General features: G+C 42.6%; 13 protein-coding genes across 13 annotated transcripts; 8 read left to right on the top strand and 5 right to left on the bottom strand.

Moving 5' to 3' along the window:
• Positions 1 to 161: 161 nt before the first annotated feature.
• PICMEDRAFT_74713 (hypothetical protein) lies at positions 162 to 2,657 on the top strand (the record flags this gene model as incomplete). The annotated part of the gene is made up of 1 exon (XM_019164847.1): positions 162 to 2,657. One exon carries the CDS (start codon positions 162 to 164, stop codon positions 2,655 to 2,657), a length of 2,496 nt encoding a protein of 831 aa, XP_019015593.1.
• Positions 2,658 to 2,729: 72 nt separating this feature from the next.
• Positions 2,730 to 6,369, bottom strand: PICMEDRAFT_74712 (hypothetical protein; the record flags this gene model as incomplete). Its single annotated transcript, XM_019164846.1, has 3 exons — positions 2,730 to 2,776; positions 2,854 to 3,785; positions 4,154 to 6,369. 3 exons carry the CDS (start codon positions 6,367 to 6,369, stop codon positions 2,730 to 2,732), a joined length of 3,195 nt encoding a protein of 1,064 aa, XP_019015592.1.
• A 1,121-nt stretch (positions 6,370 to 7,490) lies between these two features.
• PICMEDRAFT_37246 (hypothetical protein) lies at positions 7,491 to 7,661 on the top strand (the record flags this gene model as incomplete). The annotated part of the gene is made up of 1 exon (XM_019163067.1): positions 7,491 to 7,661. One exon carries the CDS (start codon positions 7,491 to 7,493, stop codon positions 7,659 to 7,661), a length of 171 nt encoding a protein of 56 aa, XP_019015591.1.
• Positions 7,662 to 7,684: 23 nt separating this feature from the next.
• Positions 7,685 to 8,534, bottom strand: PICMEDRAFT_18374 (hypothetical protein). Its single transcript, XM_019161976.1, has one exon. The coding sequence runs from the start codon at positions 8,498 to 8,500 to the stop codon at positions 7,820 to 7,822; it is 681 nt and encodes a 226-aa protein (XP_019015590.1). The 5' UTR covers positions 8,501 to 8,534; the 3' UTR covers positions 7,685 to 7,819.
• A 183-nt stretch (positions 8,535 to 8,717) lies between these two features.
• PICMEDRAFT_18373 (hypothetical protein) lies at positions 8,718 to 10,277 on the top strand. The gene has a single exon (XM_019161975.1). It carries the CDS (start codon positions 8,783 to 8,785, stop codon positions 10,202 to 10,204), a length of 1,422 nt encoding a protein of 473 aa, XP_019015589.1. The 5' UTR covers positions 8,718 to 8,782; the 3' UTR covers positions 10,205 to 10,277.
• Positions 10,018 to 11,006, bottom strand: PICMEDRAFT_18372 (hypothetical protein). Its single transcript, XM_019161974.1, has one exon. The coding sequence runs from the start codon at positions 10,943 to 10,945 to the stop codon at positions 10,265 to 10,267; it is 681 nt and encodes a 226-aa protein (XP_019015588.1). The 5' UTR covers positions 10,946 to 11,006; the 3' UTR covers positions 10,018 to 10,264.
• Positions 11,007 to 11,160: 154 nt separating this feature from the next.
• PICMEDRAFT_18371 (hypothetical protein) lies at positions 11,161 to 13,979 on the top strand. The gene has a single exon (XM_019161973.1). The coding sequence runs from the start codon at positions 11,195 to 11,197 to the stop codon at positions 13,478 to 13,480; it is 2,286 nt and encodes a 761-aa protein (XP_019015586.1). The 5' UTR covers positions 11,161 to 11,194; the 3' UTR covers positions 13,481 to 13,979.
• PICMEDRAFT_37314 (hypothetical protein) lies at positions 13,529 to 13,765 on the top strand (the record flags this gene model as incomplete). Its single annotated transcript, XM_019163077.1, has 1 exon — positions 13,529 to 13,765. The coding sequence occupies one exon, from the start codon at positions 13,529 to 13,531 to the stop codon at positions 13,763 to 13,765; it is 237 nt and encodes a 78-aa protein (XP_019015587.1).
• A 76-nt stretch (positions 13,980 to 14,055) lies between the features above and the next one.
• PICMEDRAFT_18370 (hypothetical protein) lies at positions 14,056 to 16,412 on the top strand. The gene has a single exon (XM_019161972.1). It carries the CDS (start codon positions 14,109 to 14,111, stop codon positions 15,945 to 15,947), a length of 1,839 nt encoding a protein of 612 aa, XP_019015585.1. The 5' UTR covers positions 14,056 to 14,108; the 3' UTR covers positions 15,948 to 16,412.
• Positions 15,655 to 16,553, bottom strand: PICMEDRAFT_18369 (hypothetical protein). Its single transcript, XM_019161971.1, has one exon. The coding sequence runs from the start codon at positions 16,516 to 16,518 to the stop codon at positions 16,036 to 16,038; it is 483 nt and encodes a 160-aa protein (XP_019015584.1). The 5' UTR covers positions 16,519 to 16,553; the 3' UTR covers positions 15,655 to 16,035.
• Positions 16,554 to 16,710: 157 nt separating this feature from the next.
• Positions 16,711 to 17,937, top strand: PICMEDRAFT_18368 (hypothetical protein). The gene has a single exon (XM_019161970.1). It carries the CDS (start codon positions 16,744 to 16,746, stop codon positions 17,698 to 17,700), a length of 957 nt encoding a protein of 318 aa, XP_019015583.1. The 5' UTR covers positions 16,711 to 16,743; the 3' UTR covers positions 17,701 to 17,937.
• A 359-nt stretch (positions 17,938 to 18,296) lies between these two features.
• Positions 18,297 to 21,085, bottom strand: PICMEDRAFT_18367 (hypothetical protein). Its single transcript, XM_019161969.1, has one exon. It carries the CDS (start codon positions 20,942 to 20,944, stop codon positions 18,473 to 18,475), a length of 2,472 nt encoding a protein of 823 aa, XP_019015582.1. The 5' UTR covers positions 20,945 to 21,085; the 3' UTR covers positions 18,297 to 18,472.
• Positions 21,086 to 21,872: 787 nt separating this feature from the next.
• On the top strand, positions 21,873 to 24,272 carry PICMEDRAFT_60580 (hypothetical protein; the record flags this gene model as incomplete). The annotated part of the gene is made up of 1 exon (XM_019163446.1): positions 21,873 to 24,272. One exon carries the CDS (start codon positions 21,873 to 21,875, stop codon positions 24,270 to 24,272), a length of 2,400 nt encoding a protein of 799 aa, XP_019015581.1.
• Positions 24,273 to 24,328: the final 56 nt, after the last annotated feature.

The raw sequence follows: 24,328 nt of genomic DNA, 5'->3' as shown, positions 1-24,328 counted from the left end.
CATACTGCGACCGTGTATAGTGAAGAATGAGACGTATTTACAGACGGCATGAACAACAACATGCTGCTTCTTGTGACGGCGGCGGGGGCTGCTCTGGGCAGCGTTCGTCAGTGACACTGCCACTGCGACGGACCAAGAGAAGCTACTGTGCTGCACCGGCTATGGACAAAGCGCTGAAGCGGGGCTTGACCGACCGCATCTACGAGAAGAGGAAGGCCACGGCGTTGGAGTTGGAACGGATTGTCTCCGAGGCGCTGAGCAGCAACGAGCAGGAGAAGATCCAGCTCATCATCAAGCAGCTACGGAACGAGTTTGCGTACGACATCCACGAGCCGCAAGCCCGGTACGGTGGGTTGATAGGCCTAGCCGCCATCTCGATCGCCCTGGGCCCGAACGAGCTCCCCCAGTACCTCAACAGCATCATCCACCCTGTGATCGCCTGCTTCGGCGACAACGACCCAAACGTCCGCTACTACGCCTGCGAAGCACTGTACAACATCGCCAAGGTCGCCAAGGGCGAGATCCTCATCTATTTCAACGAGATCTTTGACATCTTGTGCAAATTGGTGGCCGACGTGGAGAACAGCGTCAAGAACGGCGCAGACATCCTTGACCGCTTGATCAAGGACATTGTCTGCGACAAGTCGACGAACTACATATCTGTGCTCAACCTCGGCAAGCTCAAAGCCAAGGACCCGACTGTCCAAGACAAGAGCGGCAACAACCTCCAGTACTATGACGTCCAGTCCACCAAGGCCTTCTCGCTATCCAAGTTCATCCCCCTCTTGAAGGAGCGCATCTACGCCACCAACACGTACACGAGGCTGTTCATCGTCAGCTGGTTGATCTTGCTCGACTCCATCCCAGACCTCGAGTTGATCTCCTATTTGCCGTCCTTCCTCGACCCGCTGATCTCGTACCTCAAATCCCCCTTGAAGGACGTCAGAATCATTACAGAAAACTTCCTCAAGTTGCTCTTGCAGGAGATCAAGAAGATCCACGAAATCAAAACTCTTGCAAAAGAAAAGAGACTTGAGAACGAACCCGACAGCTCTAACTCCGATGAGGGTATATACCTTCCCGGCCAGAACACCATCATTGACTACCCGAAGATTATTGACATCTTGGTCAACAACTTGGAGTCAAACGAAGACTTGATCAAGCTCATTTCCCTCGATTGGCTCATAAACCTTTTAACCATCTCTCCAGAATCCTTCATCCTTCTCATCCCTAAATTGTTAGTCATTCTTTTAAACATCATCTCCGATAACAACCCCCATCTTCAGGAAATGTCCCTGCAGTTAAACTCCAGCCTGATAAACCTCGTCTCCACCAACCAGTATGAAACGAATTATACCTTACTCATAAACAACCTCTCAATGGAGCTCCTCACTAACCAGAACCAGAATAAGGGAACACAAAAGAACAATAAAAAAACTTCGAGAAACAGTACCAATATTTTGACGAGACTCAACTCTTTGGATTGGTTGATCATGCTACAGCAGAAAGATCCAGTAAGATTCATGGAATTCACAGACAACATCTTTATAACTCTTTTGAAAACCTTGAACTGCTCTAACGAGAAAATTATTAACAAGGTTTTGGACTTGTTGTCAAGGATATCTAATCAATCGGACGATAAATATTTCAACAACTTCATGATTGACCTTTTGGACCTATTCAAAAAGGACTCTAAATTGTTGGACTCCAAGTCCGATTTCATAATAAAGAAAATATGTAAATCCTTGGATTCGGAGAGAGTGTACAAATCGTTATCGCAAGTGTTACTGGACAAGTTCTCCAACAACGAGGAGGACTTAAAGTTTATATCAATAATGATCCAGATCTTGAACAATAACTTGATAATTGCCCCTGAGCTGAACGGACTAAGGAAAAAATTAATTAACAACTTAAATACCAAGGAACCTATTGATCTTTTTGAAAGTTTATTCAAATGCTGGTCCCTAAATTCTCCCTCGTTATTGTGTTTGACACTACTTACCTCAAATTATGAGCTCAGTTATCGTATAATCAACCAGATGGTCAAATATGAAATAAGCATCAACATATTGGTGCAATTGGACTTGTTAATCCAGCTCCTTGAGAGTCCTATTTTTGCCAAATTGAGACTAGACTTATTGGACCCCATCACAAACATTAACCTTTTCAAATGTTTATATGGGTTGTTAATGCTTTTACCACAATCAAACTCGTTTAAAATCCTACAGAACAGGCTTCATGCGATATCGTCAATTACCAATCTACCGTTGAACAAGGATACGGACACTTCGAACATTAAAACAAAACCTGAAACTATCATTAACGGTATAGACGAAAATTATAACATAAAATTACTAGACTATTTCAATGAATGTCAAGAAAGATTGGAGAATCTAAAATTATCGGATAGTAAAGATGGCGCTAATGATGATGATGACGAGGAGAATGACAATGGTAAAGACCGCACATATGACTCAGTCATTGAGATGAAAAATCCAAAGACAGATACAGACCACACAAATGAAGCTGGTCTTGAAGGCACTGTAACTGGCAAGGATGTAAACAAGGGAAAATACCCAAGTGAAAACTATCTGGATATGTTTCAGGGTGACCATCCCCTAGAAACCAGCTCGATCTTCAATCAGCCAAACCTTTGATTTCTATAATGCTCTAAATTATTTCTGTACTGCAAGCTGTTTTGCGAAAGCTGTTTATTTGTAATTTTACTTTCAATTAGACTCACCTTCTTCACTTCTTTGTTGTGCTTCATTGTTTCCTGCATCCTGAGAAGTCTTTCGTTCTCATTGTTGATAACACTGACTGTTCTCTCCCCATCGCTAAAACGTCTCTCACCACGCGGGAAACTTTGTCTGTAATATCTAGTCATTGACCTATGTCCCAATCGTGAGCCGTTAGGTAACGCCAACTCAACTCCAGAGGAATCTATCCTTGCCACAGTGTAATCCTCCTCACTTTGTCTCCTTGTCTCTTGTTCTTTTTGCTTAACTTCACTCTCGCCAGGTTCCTCTCTTGCTTCCTTCGTATTCTGAACGTCCTCATTGAAATCGTAAAATCTTCTAAACAATTGTCTCTCTTCTCTGGTTTCATAAGGTATGCATGCATGTCCCTTGGCAAGTATATGTTGTCTTATTCCGACCAGCTTATTGCTCGTAAATCCGCATTTAAGACATTCTTTGTCCAAAACAGTAGTATCTGACAAAAGCCTTACCAATCCTTCTTTGTCTGCTAGATATGGTAACTCAGGAATGTACAATCCATGGGTCAAAGACATATGAGAAATACAGTCATCCAAACTATCAGACGAATCTCCACAATAGCAACACACATTGAGTTCAAGAGGCTCGCACTCTTCTTCTGTCAACTCATTGTCTGTAGCATAATCATCTGTCACAGAGTCATCCTCAGTATGATAATCTGATTCAAGTCTGGTAGCAGCTGAGATCTCAGACCTTAAATCATCGGTGTCGTAATCATAATCACTATGAGAGTTCAAAGTACCAAGTGAAAATGTTGATATCTCTGACGCAGCAGGACTGGAATCTCTGCTGGCAATGCGGTTGGTGATGGGAGCACGGCCTCTATGCAGCAAATCGTACCTCAAGCTGTTAACTTTGCGACCTTTTTGTTTATGAGAGTTGGTCGGTTCCTCTATAACAAATCCAAAATCGTCGTACTTAACTCTGTCTTTACTGTGTGCAACTTTCAACTGGAAAGTTTCGTTGCTCACAGGCAATAGTTGTGCAACACGTCTTTTTAAGTTGTATCTATGCCATTCCGTTTTCATATGCGTCCGTTGCAATTCAGTGGAAGAAAACTGAATTTTACATGATAAACACGTGTATGTGGTACTATTATTTGTCGAATGTAATGGCAACATTTGAGATGGTTAGTGAAGAAGTCGTTTGGATTGGCATTGCAATAGCTAATTCAACAAAGTACGTCCAAAATCCGTTCAGTCCCTACTTACAGAGAAAAGAGAACGAGAAATTGATGCTCGGATAAATTACCGTATTTGTCCTTTTTTTTATACATGACTTACATCTTTGCTTTATAAAGGTTCTATGTCAGAGAAAGCGCCCTGTATCAGAACGGTACAAGCGTCCCTTGTTTTGGCCATACCCTCTTAAACAACTCCATTCCAATAATATCTTGCTGGTTTAACTTGCTATCGAATGAAGCTTTGAAATCACCGTGGGTACCCAACGATTCTTTGATAAAACCCGACCTGCCCATCTTACTGAAAAGCGGAACATTCTTATAAGCATTAACATCCTCGGAGTTGTGGAACATGAATCTGATTGTAACAACCGTATTGTGGATCTTGAAAACCTCACCGGTGAGAACAACTCTTTTGGTCAAAATTCTTGTGAAATCGGTGTTTTCAAATGTACCTTGACATAAAATTTGCATGCCACTACCGTCGGCGTTAGATTTAAAGAAAAGTGCAGGTAAACTAGTAGCCGACATTGGCACAATGGCAGTTGCAACAGCAAATTGGCCCTTGTGCAAAAATCTTTGGGTTTTGGCGACATTGTTTGCGTTTCTTGTGTGCTGTGAGAATAATGGATTGATAGCGTATCTGCGGAACCCGTATTGAACTACCATTGCTTCCTTTGACTTAATTGGTTCATCATATGATTCCCACGTCTGGATTGAAAAGTTGCAAACTGCCAACTTGTTCTCAGTTGGTAACAATGAGTAGATTACAAACGGTTTAGTTCTTGGATCAACCAGACGAGAGAAAAGGTTTTCATCATACTTAATCGATATTCTAACTTTGTCACCTGCAACAACACTCACAGCTGATCTGTATTTCTTAACCATTTGATTTCTGTAAATTCTGTAACCTTTGATTCTTAAGTACTCCAACCAATCGTCAGGTCTTCTTTCATCAACTTCGTCGTAATCCCATAAGCAAGAGGCAAGAGACTTGACACCTCTGTATTTTGCCAATCTTTCAGTGGCAATCTCGTCAAAACGGAGTTCGATTTCATCAGGAAAGTCGAGTTCCTCACGTTCTCTTTTTCTGTATTCTTGTAACTGTTTTTCGTGCTCTTCCGGGGAGATAACGTCTTCCATGATTTCTTCGTCGTCGTCTTCTTCCTCTTCTTCAGCATCAAGATCATTCATGGGACTTTCTTCCGTCGGTATATCGCTACTATCCTGCAAGCCTACTTCTGCAATCATTGCTTCAATCTCTTCATCCTTCATCCATCTAGCTTGGTATTCAGACATTCCCTTCGGAAGCCTCTTCCTCTTAGGAACAGCCTTTTTGTCAACCAAATTCCAATCATCATCAAGCTGGTAGTCGTCCTCTAAATCGCTAAGTTCTCCATCTATATCTTCCATTTGATCCATTGATAGATCACCTTGTTCTTTGTCCTGTAGTACATTCAGAGACTCTCTATTGGTTGGTAGTATAATATCGTTATCACTGCTTCTAGAAATCATCTTCTCAATCTTTTCAATTTGGAAGTCTCCAAAACCTGGTAAATGTATCAATCCGTTGACGTTGAATCCTGTTCCTCTGACAATGCCATCAATTGTTAAAACGCTCTCGACCTCATTTATATGAACTTTATCAAGCTTGTCAGCCAGTAAATAGCCTCTGTTATCTCTCCAGTGAATACCTTTAGGAACCTTCTGGCAAATGTTCCTTAATAAGTTCATAGATTCGCTATCATTTTCCAGAGTGTAGAGCTTCTCAACATTAGGGAAGAAATGTTCGTAAAAGGAGAACAAAGACTTGTAGACATCTAGCTGTAAATTTTTCTTAGGGTAACTAGAAACTAAATCAGGCAAAACTGCAAAATTGGTTGAAATCCCCTGGGCCTCGACGGCTCTTATGATTTGTTCACCATAAGCTGAATCCACTTCCTCGACTGCGGATAGTCCGAAAATGACAAAATCTGAAACTTTGCATGCATCTAAGATTGAGATCAAATTGTCCAGATCTGGTATAATGAACTTGATGGTAGCTTTAAATCTATCAATTGGAACCGTGAACACTCTTTCATCAGCGATCTTGCCATCTATCTCCTCATTCAAGATGCGACTGATAATATCCACGACGGATTGATTCTTGGTCAAAGGTATAATCGTAACGATTCTTTCGATTTTATTGGAGTTGAACAATTTCTGTTGTTGCAGAGTCTTATCGATTTTGTTCTTCTTCAACTGGTTTTTTTGGTTCTTACGTTCAAGTTTGCTTTGGACTTTCACGGCTTTGTTGTTGGCAACGGTCTTCTCGACCTTACCCTTATTGAGCGCTTTGAGGGATCTCTTTGAGGAATGAGGGCTTTTGAAAGACTTGTTCGCTTTTTTTAGCGTAGATCTGTGACCTGCCATTTTGCCGCTGCTACTTGGAAGCTTTTGGACTTTGATCTAACAGACTTTTTGATACTTAACCACTATCTGACATTGCTGTAATGCTGACGAAAAATTTACAACAAAAAAATTATTTGGAAAATGAAATAAAATAAAATAAAGAAAATAAAATAAAATAAAAGAGAATAACATAAAAAAGGTTATGAAGTTGAGATAATTCGAATATTTTGGAAAAAACAAATGTTACGTAAGCTTTTTTACCACGACAGAATATGAGTTGCAGCACGTGCGCATAAAAAGGGTTAAAGCAGGGTTTTATGGAATGGCGCGCCTTCTTCAACACTTAACTTTTGTGCACACTCTTCGCACCGCACCAAAAAGACAGTCACGTCATAGTAAAGACAAATTCCAAGAATGCGAAAGGTGCGAAGGAGGGAAACTGCAGCTGACGAGGGGACAGACTGTGAAAAAAACGATACACCTAGAAGGCATAATAGAGAATGAAATATGGAAAATTGCGATTCTTGAAGTCACGTCCAAGAAGCTTAGCACTCAAAGTCATATTCTGATCCACATCCCAGATAAATAGTATGTAAGGCTACAATACTCAGACGGAGATGGCATTTGCAGACATGTTGTTTTTGATATGTTGATTGAAACTGAAATGAAAGCATAAGAAAAGAAATAGACACCGAGATAGGTGTCGGAAAACGGAGAAACAGGAACTGCAATCGACACTATGGAAATTGTAAGATTAAAGAGATTGAAAAGATTGAAAAGACAAGATACACGAAAAACGACATAAGAAGATGTACGTGCTACAAGCATCAAGACACGACCTAGAGTTCAACAAGAGATAGGAGCTTCCGGTCATTTCTAGGCCTATGACAGGTGAATAGAAAGATGAGACGTTCAGTGTAACGATTTGAAACCTGGCTTTCAGGAGGTTCTAGTTTAGAGAAATGCAGTGACACGAACAAGTAGCTTGGGAACAGTCGTCAGTAAATTCAACACTATTACCATATCAACTATGCAAACATTGATCAAGCAAAAAAGCACACGCCACCTCTTGCAGAAACTGCTTTTGTGAATAATATACTAACAGACCTTTTTTAATGTAATTTTTCTTCCACAGATTCATCATGGCTCACGAAAACGTTTGGTTCTCCCACCCAAGAAACTTCGGTAAAGGTTCTAGACAATGTAGAATCTGCTCCTCCCACTCTGGTTTAGTCAGAAAGTACGGTATCAACATGTGCAGACAATGTTTCAGAGAAAAGGCTAAGGATATCGGTTTCACCAAATTGAGATAAACATCTTGTGTATTTTTATTCTCGAATAGCGTATAATAAATTACCATATTATGTTATATAAAAGTAGATAAAACATATCAATATACTTATTAATAAACTATAAGAACAAGCCATTAAACATTACTACGTTAAAGCATTCCAACTAGATTGGAAGTTCCCTATTTCGCCAAATCTATGATTGTCTTGCTATCGATGATAATGACCTCCCCAGCTTCGCCAATAGGCTCGAGACTCATCTTCAAGGCACACTTGGCAACCTCCTCAGCGTAAACTGGGTGACCAGCCAAACCACTGAACATTGTATCTCTGGTGAGTTTTCCAATAAAGCTCCCTATTTGACCGTTCATGTCCACAGAGGTTTTACGTTGCCCCATCAAAAATCCTGGTCTTAAAATGATGGTTCTCTTGAATTTCAAGTCAATAATGTCTTGTTCTAACTGACCCTTGGTCTTCAAATATAAAAGAAAGGAGTCTTTGTTTGCGCTCAAAGACGACACGATTATGGCGGTGTCGTATTTACCTGACTCCTTAGCCGCCTTGAAACAACTGTAGTTTATACCATGGTCAATTTTGACGAAATTTTCAGCAGATCCTGCAATTTTGCGTGTAGTGCCAAATGCCGAAAAAAATGTCGAGTGATCTGGAACATCTTTGGACTCCTTGATGATATCACTCCATTCCTCAGGGTTTTTGAAAACTAGTTTAGTTAGCTTATCTCCGTTCGTTTCAAAATCTTTCCTAGTCAAGCTGAAAACTTTGCTAACCGCTGGAGATTCCAAAGCTTTTGCCAAAAAGTAAGAGCCCACAAATCCTGTAGAGCCAATTGTGAAGTAAGACATGATGATACCTGCAATTGGTCCTCTTGAACTGATAAGATACGGCAATCATTTTAGTAACTGGGGAAGCCTGGGCGTTGCGATTCTGTAGAGATAAGGTTGCGCAAGGTGAGGTATAAGAGATTTTTTTGTCAGCAAGAAAAAAAATATTCACGTAATTTCCACTTTATTTCCGTCTAAATCACGTCAAAGTATAAATCCGGGATCTAGTTCCTTAGCTTGCCCCTTCATTAGTATTCGGAGTTGGTTTTCACTTATTACTTTGCTTCTGATTCCTTGCTGAGTATGAATAATCCTCAGTTGACGCCTTACAAGTTCCCTCAGGAGGCGGAGAAACTGTACAAAGACTTTTTTCACTCGAGATACCCAGATCAGAAAACTCAAGCCATCTCAAAAGTCCGCTCCTATTTAACCAAAGGCCCTATTCCCCATAGCATTGAAATTACTGCTTTGTTGACAGAGGCGATTCTTGAAGATGAAAAAAAAACAGGGGCTAATTTATCAACATATGAGAAAAGTTATCCTAGAGTAACCAGCACTTCCAGTATGTCGGACTTATCTATTAGGTTGCAATACTCAATGTGTATAATAAAATTTGTCAATGGTTTACTTGATCCATTTCAGCAATCGATATACAACATCAGTTTACATAAATTAGCTATCGAACTTAATTTGCCCAATTATTTTGTTGAAACGAGACATGTAAGTACACACGAAAGGTTACCAAGCTTGGAGATGATGAGACTGGTAGCCCTAAGAGCTCTAAACTGGATCAAGTCTGAGTACTGGGAAAAGGCAATAGGGCAGTATAAAGAACAAGGAGCGCTGGAGGTAAACTTGGATCAATGGATTGAATGCATCAAGAATGAAAGGAGAATACGTATAAAACGAGAAAACGATGCAAGAAGGAAGGAGAATCTTTTATTTATAAGTGAAGCAGACATCGAAGAATTAGAAAGTGTTTTGAAGAACATTAAAAAAATACGAAAAGAAGAGTTGCAGAAAAATAGGAAGGTGAAAGAGTTAGTTACAGAAATAGGCAAGCTCAACAAGTTGATTGCTTCAAAACCTAATGAATTTTCAATACAATTGTTGATTTTCAAAAATTACCTGATTCTCCATGGGGAGAAAAACGAAAATCTAAATGAAAAGAAGATGTTAGGTTTAAGAAAAATGTGGGGGGAAGTCGTGGAAAAGTTAGAACCCGACTTTTGTTTCAAACTGTGGACATTCATGTTCAAGCTTGCTACAATGAAAACATTTGTCAAGTACGACCAGGGCTATGTAGAAAGCAAACTTTTGGCTAACCAAACCATTCAATATTTGCAAGACGACAGAGAATACACTCAAACTGTTGGTTGGTTGATTGATATGTTGACCAATGTAGGCTTTGTCAATAAGACGAATATTGAATCATTACTCAATTTGTTGATGATTAGCAGTGACATAAGCAAGAAATGTTTACCTATCTTGAAACAGAAATACTACAATTTTTTGACTGAATGTAAACTATTCGAAAAAGCAGAGAAATTAGAAAGTATAATGACCAGGTTTTGGGTCATCGACAACAATTTTGCAGAGAAAAAGATTCAAGATATTGATCATGATGCTGGTAATTATGTACAAAACAAGAGAGTCAAGCCCTCCTTATATTTATTTGAGACGTTTCCATCCTGGAGACCTGTACCATTTGGATGTCCGCCTTAGGTATACCTATTTACAGATTCAAATATTCTATGTATATATGCTTGTTGATAATAAATAGACTTAAAAAACGTCCATCTTCTTATCTGTATAAATTTCCAGTAATCCTCTGTGGCTATAACTTTCGACAGTGGACCATTTCCCACGAATAACCCACTCATCAATGAATTTTTTACTCTGCTCATACCCGTATTGACAATGCACTAATCCTATAAGCATCGGCAACACTTTATGTCGAGTTGACTTTTCAATTTTAATCGTCTTCAATAGTGTCGAGTTGATTGAGATTTTTGACAGCAGATTCTTTGAGTCCAAGATCTGATTAAATTGATTAATAAAGTCATGTCGTATTTTGAGTGTATTGATTTCTGTTGGATCAACCTTATCTATCAACTCTATTGGGTCTGTCTCGGGCCGATTGGTAAGTAATGTGTGGTATATTCTTAGCATAAGAAGATTTGAGCCAAGATCCAGTATTCGAGTTTGTTCAATGTCAATCGGCTTTGGATCTTTATATACCAGCTTTATATCATGATCAAAATATATAGAATAAAATAGCATTCTGTTACTCAACTTGAACTCATCGGGGAGCATATTGTTTATTATCCTAGTTCTAGAGTCTGCTTTATGTCTGAATCGAGGTACGTGCTCATATTTGAAAGGTACCTTTAGGGGCGGGCGTTTGTTTTCTATGTTTGCCAGCACTGGCGGGAAAAACTTTAGCAGTGCAGGTGTTGGCTTCATTTTTGCCCACCAGCTTTTGGACTAACAAACTAGGATTATAACAGTAATGAAAAAAATATCCTTCATGTGTTTAACGTGTGTTCAGACGGTAACATGAATTCTCATTTTTCAGTAACCAAATTTCGGCGTGAAGAAAAAAATTATGTCTTTTAATTTTCCTCTGATAACTATTTCCTACGCTGACTTATGGTTACTTTATTTTATACCAAATTGTATTGTAAATAACAGCCTGTCCGCTTTGCAAAACAAATGGCACCTTCAAAAACAGCCGCCAAAAAGGGGAGTTCCTCTATCGACAAAGACAAGGGTTCTAGCCCCAAACCGTCCAAAGTCAAACAGACAATCAGGGAATTCATAATCAGGCCAGCCACAGGCGAGATATTAAAAAACTCCCGAAACTATGCAACTGTTTACATAACCAATTCTGCACTTGAAATGTTGGAGCTGACAAGTGGTTCTTTTGTTAAGGTAACATTTGGACTCAAAGAACTGATTTTACTTGTTGACGTTGCCAATGCCGAGACAGGAGAGATTGAAGATAATGTTATCTTAGTCAATCAGTTTTATCTCGATTTATATGGAGTTCTACTAGGAGATCGTGCGGTTTTGAACAGCTACACTGGAAAGTTGGAATATGCCAGAAGTATTGAGGTGGAGGTAACTAAAGATGCCGATACAACCTTGACATTGACGAAGCTTATTGATATTGGAATTATCTATAGAGGCTTAAACTGTGGAACGTGGTATATTGCTGCAGTTGATCAAGATATTGAGCAGAAGATGAAAGAATTAAGTTTAGATTCCTCCGCTGATGATCTTGGTGAAAAAAGCTTGACTGGATATCTAGTACATCCAAAAAATACCAAAGTTAATTTCACGACCCGAGAGATATTACCTGAAGTTTACAAAAAACACCGGTTCAAAGATATTGGTGGATTGGACAAAACTATAGTGTATTTGCAAAAAACCATCAAAATACCCCTTGAAAACTCAAAGTTGTTCAGGTCATTTGGCATTGAACCACCAAGAGGTATTTTAATATATGGTAACTCAGGTGTGGGTAAAAGTATGCTTTTAAAAAGCCTTGCCAGTGAATTCCGAGGATGTCATGTTATCAAGATTGACGGATCTTCGATCATGTCAAAATATCTAGGGGACAGCGAGGAGAAGTTGAGAGGGAACTTTAAAGAGGCGATTAAGTATCAACCCTCCATGATTTTGATTGATGAGATTGAGTCCATTTTACCAAATAGGAAGAGCAAGGAAGATTTCAGTGACGTCGACAGTCGAATATTAAGCACATTCAGTGCCATGATGGATGAACTCAACGGTGGTGGTAAAGTCGTTGTCATTGGTGTAACCAACGAGCTCAAAAACATTGATTTAAGTTTGCGTAGACCAGGTAGATTTGATCTCGAAGTAGAAATTGGAATTCCTGATATCGAGGGTAGGTTCGATATTTTGATGAAGCAAATGTCGAAAATTGAAGAGAGGTTGAAAAAGATTGACACTCAGGAAATCAAGGAGATTGCGTCGAAAACTCATGGTTATGTTGGGTCCGATCTACTTTCCTTGGTAAGAGAAAGTGTAATGAAAGCCATAAACAGACACCTTGAAGCTAGTGATAATAACATAAAGGATGTTGGAGTGAGATACGAAGATTTCCAGTTGTCTATGAAGGATATTCGTCCTAGTGCCATGAAGGAGATTATCCTTGAGATGCCCAAAGTGAGATGGAGTGATATTGGCGGACAGGAGGTTTTGAAAAGGAAGTTGCATGAGATGGTGGAGCTTCCACTCAAAGAGGCAGACCGCTTTGAAAGGTTTGGAATAAAAGCTCCAAAAGGTTTACTGTTGTACGGACCACCAGGTTGCTCTAAGACCATGACGGCGAAAGCTTTGGCCACTGAAAGTGGTCTTAATTTCCTCGCTATCAAAGGGCCTGAGATCTTTGACAAGTACGTTGGAGAGAGTGAGCGGAAGATCCGTGATATCTTCAACAAGGCCAGGGCTTCTTCCCCGTCCATTATATTTATCGACGAGATCGATGCAATTGCCGTCGACAGGGAGGGATCGGAGTCTACCAATGTCTCCAAACAAGTTTTGAACACTATGTTGAACGAGCTCGATGGTGTAGAGGAATTGAACGGCGTCATCCTTGTTGGAGCTACCAACCGGCCTGCCTCTATCGATGCTGCCTTGCTCAGACCAGGTCGTCTTGATCGGCATGTTTACGTGGGGCCACCAGACTATGAGGCCCGTTACGAAATTCTCTACAAGAATACAGCAAAGTTTGGAATCTCTGATGACGTCCGCGAGACATTGCTGCTGGACCTTGTAGAGAAGACGAGTGGATGCTCAGGCTCTGAGTGTGTCTTACTCTGCCAAGAAGCCGGTCTTGTTGCCGTCAGTGCAGGCCGGGAGAGTGTTGGACGTGAGGATTTTGCGCGGGCCCTGGAAGGACTGGTGAAGAACATCGACGAAGAAATGTTGGCGTATTATGAAGCTTTTGCGGAGCGGGCAGGCCGGAGCTGAAAGAAGAGATTGCATCAGAAGTAGATACAAAACCATAATTACCAGACAATGGGTTCCAACGGCCACAAGTTGTTGACGGTTCTCGTGTTCAGTGGGCTTGGCGTATACTCGGGCGTGAAGTTCTTTGAGCCCCTCGTCGTGGAGCAATTGCGGAAAGACGGGAACCTACGGGCTGATATCGACGTTCCACAGTTCGACAAGAACGGTGACAAGATCGTGAATGGTGTTGACCAGAGTGTTGAACTAGACCGGCTTAGAGAGAGGCTCGAGCAGAAGAAAGAGTAAGCACATTTGGGCATTAATGATCGGAAAAGATCTGCGCTTGTACATATATAGATTTGCTGTAGTACGTATGTAATAAAGTACACTTAGTTAAACGTGATATCCACTATTTTTGGTTTTTAGTTGCCAATTGGTTAGATGTCAGAATACTCAGATACTAATTAGTGTCATGAAATCAAGAAATGTAAAGAAAAAAAAATAAAGCAGAAATAAAAGCAAAAATAAAAAAATTTTATCAGTGAAAATTCCACTTCTATAAACTTAATGCATCTTTGAAAGTGATATTTTTGCAGGATTTTTGGTACTGATAGCATAAGAAAACTCTATTTTCACTCACTAATAGAAAATGGCCAAGTTAAAAAAGAGATCGAAGCTTTCACAGCAGAGACACAGAGCAAACCAGCTCAACAATCCAAACGGAGCAAATGGCAAGAAAACTGACTCCAACAAATCTACCAAGGTGAACTCTATGTTGGACAAGATTAAGGCCTCTTCGACATGTTCTGTTAACGAGAAATTGATAACCATTAACAGCATCTTGGTTCAGTGCAACAATGACGAGGCGACTCGGAAACTGTTTCTCAAAAACGATCTTGTTAAAATAGTCATGAACGATTTACTCAAGCAAGAAGCCCAGTTCGACGAGATAATTGTTAGTTCATTAGACTTGCTGAAACATTTGATTGTCGAAGAAAACTACGATCTTTCAATATATCTCTGGAGAAACGGAATCTGGGACATAATTCACTCCAACATTACCAAGGCTTTCGATTCGTTGACTCATTTAAACGACTCCAATGTCGATATTTTGAGCAAAGATCTTTTACTCAGCTACATCAATAATTTGATAGGTATTCTTGACAATTTAGTCATGGAGTTAAACCTGGAAACCATCAATGGCTCTCTCATTCCGCAATTGGTTGACTCGAATGTCTTGAACGTGATATTCTCTCTTCTCAAATTTGAAACAGCTACTAAGTTTAACATTTCCTTAAGTCTAAGCGTATTACAGTTTGTCTACGACTTATCTAGCATCAGTGAAAACTTTCTCAAAGATGTTTTACTAAACAATACAGAATTTAAAGCTGCTTTTGAAAAATTACTCTTTAACAGCGGGGCGTTATTTGAGAAATCTCCCTTGGGGAAAGTTTATGTTATAGGAATTAAGTTGCAGATTCAAGAGATTCAAGATGATCTCACAAACAATTTGGACTCGACACTGAAGGAGGTATTCAACGTTTTGAATGAAATTGATTTGAACTCCGAGAAAGATGAAGAGTTTCAAATAGTCGATATCTCATTAGACTTACTTACCACTATAATCGAAATAAAAGGCTCTTTGTTCTTGGAAGATAGTTCTAAGAAAGACAAAGTTTTCATTTCTCAGTGCACAGATAACATTTTGCCATTTTTAGGAAAACTTTTTGAGGTTGACTTTAAAAATAACAAAAGGCTTATTTGTTTGAACAATTTGATAATCTATTTGAACTCTAACAACTGTGTCAATGAAAAGCTATTATCTGATTTAGAGAGCTTGAATAGTAACAAAATCAGTAACGACTTCATAACTCTATTGCAATCGTCGAGTGAATCCGATCTTGATCTCGAGCTTTTAGTTGATTACCTGAATTTCAAGTTGAACTTACTAGAACTAGATCCTTCTAAGTTCGCATCAGAAGAGACTCAGGTAAACACATTGATCCAATTAGGAGTGAAAGTCAGCAGTATTGATACTGCTGTCGATTTAGAATCAAAACTTCAATTCATAACATCGCTACTGATGTATCTTTCCCTGCTAGCTAAATATGTTGGAAATATCGAAACAACCAAAGCTATTGTGGATTTCATCGTTAAATACAACATATCCATTCCATTGAGTTTTTATAACACCCAGTTAGAGAGCGGACTGAATATTTCTAAATTCCACAACAAATATCATTATTTGGTAGAAGAAACCGTGACCCTAGCCATCAACTCCGTTTTCGAAATGTTCGACGACGATTATCCCTACAATAGACCCATTTACCATGGAGGAAACTTAAATGAGGTTTTGATTAGTGTGATGGGGGATTACAAAAAGCTTTACAAAAATATCGATAAGAATTTGAACCTCAGATTGAAAAAGCAAGCTGAAGAAACGCTTAATAATTTACAACGATTCATTGAATATAAGAAGACAGAATGATTGGCTCATGCTTTTTAAATGCTTTCTCTTTTCTTCTTTTTCATCATATATGTTTCTATACATCCTTGTGCATTTCAACAAAATAATGTCAGTTTTTATTACTGTATTGTAGTTTTTGAGATTTGACCTTCTTTTCGTACTCTTCGGGGCTCTTCTGGAACGCTCTCCATGCAGGTTCTTGTGCAGGTGAGTTTGGGTTTGGAGTATCTAACAACTCCTGGATACCCATCAGTAGCTGTTTAATACTGATGGCAGGCCTCCAATCTTGCTCTTCATTCAATATACTCAAGCATATCGTCCCACTAGGATAAACGTTTGGGTGATAAAAGTTGTTTGGAAAACGGACCTTTGGGGGCTTTGCCGGATAATCTTCAGGGAAAGATATGGTTAATGGATAAGTTGCGTTTTCCCAAATCGTGCCTTGTTTGCCGGGCACACCGGCAGTCCAGTTGTGAAGATCAAGTGCACCGTCCGATGCCTTTGTGGGTTTAGCGTAAAACCCAAACGGATGGTCCTTTCTCCACTGTTTTCTTTCTTGTTGGATCCTCTCTGTTCGTAAGTCTCTTGCCATGTCAGTATAAAGTATGTATAGTTAGGTAGATGTCTAGGGTTGGCAGTTGATGGTAAGGTAAAAAGAGTACCAAAATGGTGAAGCAAAAGATTTGCTTATGCCCAAGTGGTGGTGAAGAAAAAAAAGTTCGCTGACATGTTTGAAGAACTTGTGATTGCCAAGATACTGTTAACCGGCTCTTATTGCGGTCTTGAGGCACAGAAGCATTGCAATACAGTACAAGCAATGGCTGATGAATTTGATGACTTGGATGACTACTTGGATGAGTTTGATGAAGAAATCTTGTCTCAAGAGCCTGGTGCAACCGTGATAGACAAAAAGGGAGGAGCAGAGTCAAACTTAAAATTGAGCAACAATGACAAAGCACCGGCAGAAGAAAAAGAATCAGCAGACATAAAAGAGTTTGCGGCAGCTGCAGGACTGGATCCGCAGTTTTCGAAACAGCTTGAGGATTTCATGAGTATGTTGGACCCCCAGGGGACTGGTAACGAACTAAACTCGTTGCTCAGTGAGCCCGACATTGGCGAAAAGGGGAAAACGACGGTCAATGGCAAAGAAAACGGGTTTCAAGATACAGTGAATGAAACCATAAATAGACTAAAGACATCTTCACAACAAGTTGAGGATGAGTCTACACAAAAGATGGATAAGAACGAAGAATTGCTAACTACATTGCTCAACAGCATGGACATCGGTGGTGACGAAAGTCTGGAAGGATTTGACGAATTGAAGGATCTACTATCAGAAAACAACGGGGGTGCCATGGGAGCTGGCGATGGAGACGTGGATAAACTTACCAATGTCATTATGAAGATGCTAAATAGGTTGACAAGCAAAGAGATGATGTACGACTCAGTCAACACAGCTGTTACCAACTACCACGAATACTTCAAAGACTTGAAAAACAGTTCGAAACCTAGCGAAGACAACGAAGACTACAAACGATATGTGATGCAGCTGAAGCATTTGGAGAACGTTAAGAACAAATTTGATGATAGCAGCTACAACGAGGAAGATCCTGAGACTAGGGATTACATCGACCAAGAGATGGAGAACTTCAACAAAATTCTACCTCCGCCACCTGGAGTTATCCAGGACAATCTAGCTGATATGGGGCTTGACAACGTCAAGTGGAGCGACAAAGAGATCCCAACCGACTTGGAAGGGTGTGTGCAGCAGTAATCTAATCTAAGTAATCAAGATCAAAACAGCAACGTAATCCCAGAAGAAATTTCACTACTCTACAGTACTACTTTTTATTCTAAACACAGTAACAATCAGACATCCATGGAAGGTCTATGGGCGGTCACCGAGGTGTCAAGGCCAAGCAAGATGGGTTCGTGCCGGCCTTATCCGACATCACTACCGTGGAAACTGCGAATGTAATGGTAGCTATTCATCATATGAAACTGTGTATAGTTTTTAGCAAAAGAAAATCTTGAAAAAAAAACAGAAAAGAAAAAGGTTTCAAAATAAATGAAACCAAAAAAAGGGAGACTATTGAACCTCCAAACCTTTAGAGGTTAACCAGCAGACACTTATAGGTCAGAATTGCATAATTACTGGCAAGTAAAGTCCCTCAGACAGCACCCACAAGGGACGCCGAATGACTAGGACGAAGGAAAAATGATAACTTGCAAAAGAAACCATATCCTACGCCAAGACGGTTCTATACCATGTCGTCATAGTCGAGTAAGAATTGGAAAGAAGTAGCTCAATCTTCATCACACAAACAGCAACTGCTGGTTGCAAAATGAACTAAGTTCAAGAACTGCTTGGACCCTTTCGACTCACGACATCTCAAGAAGAGGAACGGCCTTTCTTTTATACACAGAGCGATAAAAAATTTTCCCAGCCAGCATTTTTTTCTCGCTAATTCTTTTCCGCCTCGCTATGTTGAGGGTTTCTTCTGATTGGGTTGTACAGATAGAGATAGTCGGCCTACACACATGTTCTATATCGCTATTTCGTGAAATCTCGCATCCACCACCCGCTGCTCCTTGATGTACTTCAGCGTTCGCTGGTAGTGCTTCCACGTGGAGAGATATGGGCCTTCGATCTGGCCGTTAGTTTGGCCGATCTCCTTGAAGTTGTTGCCAATCAACTCAATCAAGCCGTTCAAGTACCGCACGTTGATCATCTCGTTGCCGTGGATGAAATAGTAGATAGACTGGTTGAGAATTTCAATGAAAAGCTCGACACTCACGTTGTTGTCCATGATCGAATCGGCGATCCGTAGCGACTTTTGCAAGCACTCCAACACTCGTTTGTCGTCTTTCTTCAACGAAATTTGGTTGGCGTTTTCTTGTAGATGCGACTCACCGGTTTCTTCTGGTTCTGCGCTATCTTCCTTTTCCTCGTCATCATCTCCCTCTGCGATCGCATCCTCCTCCTTATTGATCCACCATAAATGGGATGAGTTGTAAATTGCACGGCATTGATCCGTTTTTTTTAAAAGTCTACTACCATAAAGAGTGGCCTTCGTAATCAATTTGTTGAAATCTTCGACATCAAGTATGATCATCTGGTCCAACGAAATGAGTTTGTTGATTATGTTCATCAAACACTGGATTTGGATTTTCGACTCGATTATCATCTCTTCGTATATTATGAAAGATTCAATAAAAAACTCATAACTGATGTTATTCAGGAGACACTCGTTTGAAATTTGCGCACAGTTCAAATTCAAGTTTAGGGCCTTGATTGGCATTTTGTCTTTGATCATGTTGATCAGTTTTGAAATCCTATTAAACATGTTCACTAGTTCTTTCTTATCAGCCTTCTCAAAATTCCTCTTTCTGATCAATCTGATTAAAATCGAAATCAAGGTTGGGTATGTCCTGTAATAGTTTCCCTTCGATAAGTGAACCTCACACTCGTTTAGTAATGCATATTGCACTTTATAATCCTTGTTGTAAACTAAGTGTAAGAATTTGTTTAAGAACTCATGATATATGTCCAATTCGATCAGTTCATTGCTGGCACTATTATCTGTGGAACTATCGCCAAAGAGGTCTCTCTTGGTTTCGCTCACCTGATGTTTATCTTCCTTGACTAGGATCGATTCGTTCAGATATTTGAAAACCATTTGCAAACTTTCCAAATTGTCGATTCGGATATCGTTGTCAATCAAGTTGTTCAAAATTAAGGTGCCAATTTCCTTTTTAATGGAAAGGCTCTGCAAGTTGAACAACTTGAAATAGTTATCATCATTAATTTTGAAGAAATTGTTGAAATCTTCGAAATTTTCAATCGATTTCAAGATGATCCTAAAATCATCAATTTCTTCGGAAGAATCTTTGATCAAATTGAACTTATCAATCGATAATTTGTATATTAGATTCAAATTGTCCAACACTTCATCGTCTTCCTTGCTATATATCAAAGATAGTTTCAAAATTCCGTTTAAAATGGTGCAGTAATTCTTGATATTAAACTCAGGGTCGTTCTGGTTCAAATTCTCAATAAACTCAACGAAAGTCTTCAAGAAAGAAAAATCGCCCAATGACTCTGTGCTGTTTCTCTTCCTGTAATCGATCAACCTTTCGATTAAAGAGTTGAGTAAGTCTGTGATGCTTACGTCTTCATTGACCAGCAGTAAAGCCTTACAAAAGGTTTGCAAGCTGTATACCTGAAAATTGTCTGGGAAAATCTGGATGATGACGTCCAGTAGATAGTTTTGAGCAATTGTATCTTTACATCTGATAATCTGTTGTAAGATTTCAGGCAAGATTTTTTCGTTGTATAGCTCTTTGGAGACCATTTCCAATTGGCTTAGCATGACTAAGTTGGACCCTACAAGAATTTTCAACTCATTTCTTTCCTCAACCCTCCTGGCTCTTTCACTAGAATGGCCTTGGTGTTGCAATCTGACCCATAGCTTATTCATCTCGATGAAATTCGCCACAATAAAATTGATGACTTTATCTAAGTTGCTTGAGTTTTCGAAGTTAATCAAAAAGCTCTTCGTCTTTTGGATCAAGTAATAGCGTAAAAAAAGGCCACGGATTGGGTTTTGAACACCTTTACACATCTCCAACATGTCGTTCAATATCTCATTGATTGGAGCGTCTTCAAGACCCATATAGACACTACCGACAGTGATCATCAAGTACAGTCTTGGAATGATATTCCCCGCATACTGCACTAACTCGTACAAGTCAATTAAGTAGTTGTTGTTAGACTCTTTATTGTTATCTTTGAGGTAGTTTGATAAATAGTTCAAGCCATCATAGATTAGGATGTACAGCTCGTAGTACTGTTTTGGGTTCAAGCTGCTTGTCCTCAATTCGTTCAAGAAGTTGGAGGCATGCTTCAAAGAGTCCATAAACTTGTGTTTGGACTCAAGACATTTGCGCATCTGGTAGATCTCGTTCTTGATGATGGTGATAGAGTTGTCCAACCTCTGCTGTTCTTCCAGCGTCATTTTGGTTGTCTTTGACATGGCAGCTGGGGGGGAAGCGGGGGCGAAGAAGCGACTAAAGACAGTGGGGAGAATCAATTCGTACTCCAACTGAGAATGTAAGTCCCGTCGAGCCGTGTCCTTCGTGGAGTGCTACGGTGTGGTGGTGTCCGCATCTGTCTTCATGGTACCGTATCTCTCGCTATCGGTGCCACTTCTACAATGTGGCCTTTCTCTCGATCCTTGGAAGAATAAAGAGGGCTTGCGCGACAATGCGAGTAGTCGTGACACGACAGCTGAGGGAGTTGTGCGCAATTAACTGGAAGAGTTCAGTCCTGAGACGGGGACCACCATCATATACTATATATTTACAACAATCTTATACCCCAAGTAAATGTGTACTTCCTTCTGGGAGTATAGTATGTGTTTGACGACTCACGGGGACTTTCCCGGGTGGGAAAAGGTTTTGTAAAGATCGGTTTGTAATTGGAGAATTCTTGAAATCTCAAAAATTTACAAATGGAGGAAACAAAAAAGAACACTATTCCCGACATAGCGACTATAAATTCCCTTCCAGGGTCTCACTATTTGCTTACTACATTACATACACATATCCTACACATATCTACACCATTTATGGTACCGTATCAATCAACTCCGGCCACTCCGAGACCCTCATATTCGAATCCCCGTGCTCACACGAGTGCTGAAAAAATCCGTTTCCCTGCAGCCTATTGTCTCGAGGAAAACAGGCCGGGGCCGACTGCCGGAAAGGGTAATTCCCTGGGTGGAGAGCCAAGGGGTACAGACGGCCCCATGTCCATTTGTGGGTGTTTGTGTGCCCGTTGGTCGGGTTCTTCCTCCGTGGCTACTCCGACACTCCCTGTTTCCTGTGCTACCTACTACAGATCTCCATTTGCTATCCTTGCATTATAGCCGAAACTGAACACTGATGTGGCACCAGAGAGCATCGCCGTCGCCAAGCACGACGTTCTACCGAAGCTCTGGCGAATACACATCGTCTTCGAGCAACGAATACTCTTCCTCCAACACCGCGTTTGACAGCGACACCGAGAAGAACGGACTCCACTCCCCAGAGGGATACAGCCTCGGCTTTACAGACAACTACGACCGGCACTCCGGTGTCGGCAAGAGATGGAGGTCTCCCCGCTTGAAACGCACGGTCAACAGAGGTCGCAGCCGCCTCAAACGTCTGCTATGCCTCGACGCTCTGCAGCAGGGGGCCTGCTATAAGTTTCTGCTGCTGCTGAAGCTCCGCTTGCACTGCTACCTCAACAAGAAGGTGTTGTGCGTCCTGATCATCACGTCGGCATTGGTTGTCTCTCTGCTACAGATGTACTCGCCGCTCGCATACTACAAGCCGCGGTCCAAGTGGTCGTATCTTGTCGAAAACAGGCACGATTTTGTGTCGGACTCCAAGGTGCTCGATCTGTTGGAGTACCTGTCGGAAAACAAGCGTCTCCACGAGAAGTACCTCTTGCGACGCGACTACAAGGACCGCCGCATCACCCCCGCCCGCTACTTGACGCACTTGCGGACGCACATCAACGAGACCGGCGGCACGTTGAGCGAATCGTTGCGATACGGCTTCTCGTGGCAGGACTGGGTCGACTTCGATGAGAGGCTGCTGCCGAACATGGACTTCCTGCTGACGCACAACGGTCTGCCGATCTCCGGCTGCTCCCAATTCGAGTCCGAGATCGGGTTCCCGCGCGACAACCACTTCAAGAGGGACTTCCTGCCCAACTGCACGGATTTGACTCCGGCGGAGATCGCCGCCTTGGCCAACCCGAACTACCCCCACTTCAGGGCCACGGCTCCCTTGGACAACTTGGGGCTCCCCATCGAGGCCCGCATTGTGCACGGCGCGACCTTTTTGTACCACCACCAGCCGCCACCACAACGGTTGATTTTCGTGGATGGGGTCAGCAACACAGACCTCGTTGTCCCCGTGGTACATAAGGAGCCTGCTCCCCCGCCCAAGGATCCCCGGAGCCTCGAGCCCGTGAGCGAGCTCATGGCGCAGGTTGTCGCCGGGCTCCCGCCGGCGGAGAGCGACTGGTTCAACCGAGCCGTTGCCGTGGACGTGGCGAGGGTCAACAGGAACGGAGGCTCGGCGCCGAAGCTGGCGCTCACTGCGGCCGACTTTGCAAACCCGGAGAACCTGACGCAGATCCAGGCGGCGTTGCCCGGCTTCGGCGAGGCCGGGACGCTCGATGCTGTGCTCCACGACAGCATTGCGGGGCAGCTGGCAGCGCACCCCGGCGCCGACTACCCGAAGTACTTCCACGAGCCCCGGCTGGCCGACAGCCGCATCGGCGGCTCGCACTACGACTGGCGCTTCTTCAACATCAAGGAGGTCGACAACGAGTACAAGCGGCTGTCCACGCTCAGCCGCCTGATGCGTGCCTGGTTGCGCTTCACCAACAACGAGCGGCTCCCCACCTGGCTTGCCCACGGCACGCTCTTGGGCTACTCCTTCAACGGCTACATGCTCCCCTGGGACTTTGACCACGACGTGCAGCTGTCCGCAGCCGCCATGTGGCGGCTCGCGCGCGACTACAACAACACGCTTGTCGTGGACTGCACCGCCGGCGACGGCCGGGCCGCCGCCGGCCAGGGCCACTACTTGCTCGACGTCAGCAGCAACTTCTTCGACCGCCGCCGCGGCAACGCCAACGGCAACAACGCCATCGACGCCCGCTTCATCGACGTCCACACCGGCATGTACATCGACATCACCCTGGTCAGCACCGTTGCCGACAAGCACGCCGCCCTCCGCCGCGACGTGCCCGGCTACGACAAGGTGCTCCGCCGCGAGCTTTTCCGCCTGCTGGCCCAGCAGCGACTTGCCCTCGACGGTCTCGCGGACGACGATTCCCCCGGCGGCACGCTGCTTGCGTGCCGCAACCACCATTTTTACCGCCTGGCCGAGCTGCTGACCCTGGAGCGCCGGCGCTTTGAGGGCGAGCAGGCGTGGGTGCCCGCGGCGTGGGCCGACGTGCTCGACCGCGAGTTCCCGCGCCGGCACACGGCCTGGCGGCACGAGGGCTACACCTGGCGGAGCGAGCTGGCGCTGTGGGTGGCGGACCGGCGGTGCGGGCGGGCTGCGCTGGACCGCGGCGGCGACAGCTGCGCCGGGGACCGCTTTGTGGCCGCGATGAGGGCGATGCTGCAGTTTGGAGAGCAGCAGGAACAAGAAGGAGCCGGGGTGGGGCCGGTGCTGCCCGATTGGGAGGCTGTGGCGGCGGCGGATCTGGAGGCGGCCGAAATAGGCAGTAGCCGCCGCGGAGAGACAGCGGGGGAGGGCAGGAGGGAAGCACAGCTATAAAGGACGGGGTGTGTGGAGGGTGTGTGGAGGATGTGTAGGACGTGTAGAGTAAGCAG

This window comes from Pichia membranifaciens (assembly GCF_001661235.1).
Source record: "Pichia membranifaciens NRRL Y-2026 unplaced genomic scaffold PICMEscaffold_7, whole genome shotgun sequence".
NCBI classification, from domain to species: domain Eukaryota; kingdom Fungi; phylum Ascomycota; class Pichiomycetes; order Pichiales; family Pichiaceae; genus Pichia; species Pichia membranifaciens.
This window is presented reverse-complemented; position numbering and strand designations above follow the sequence as displayed.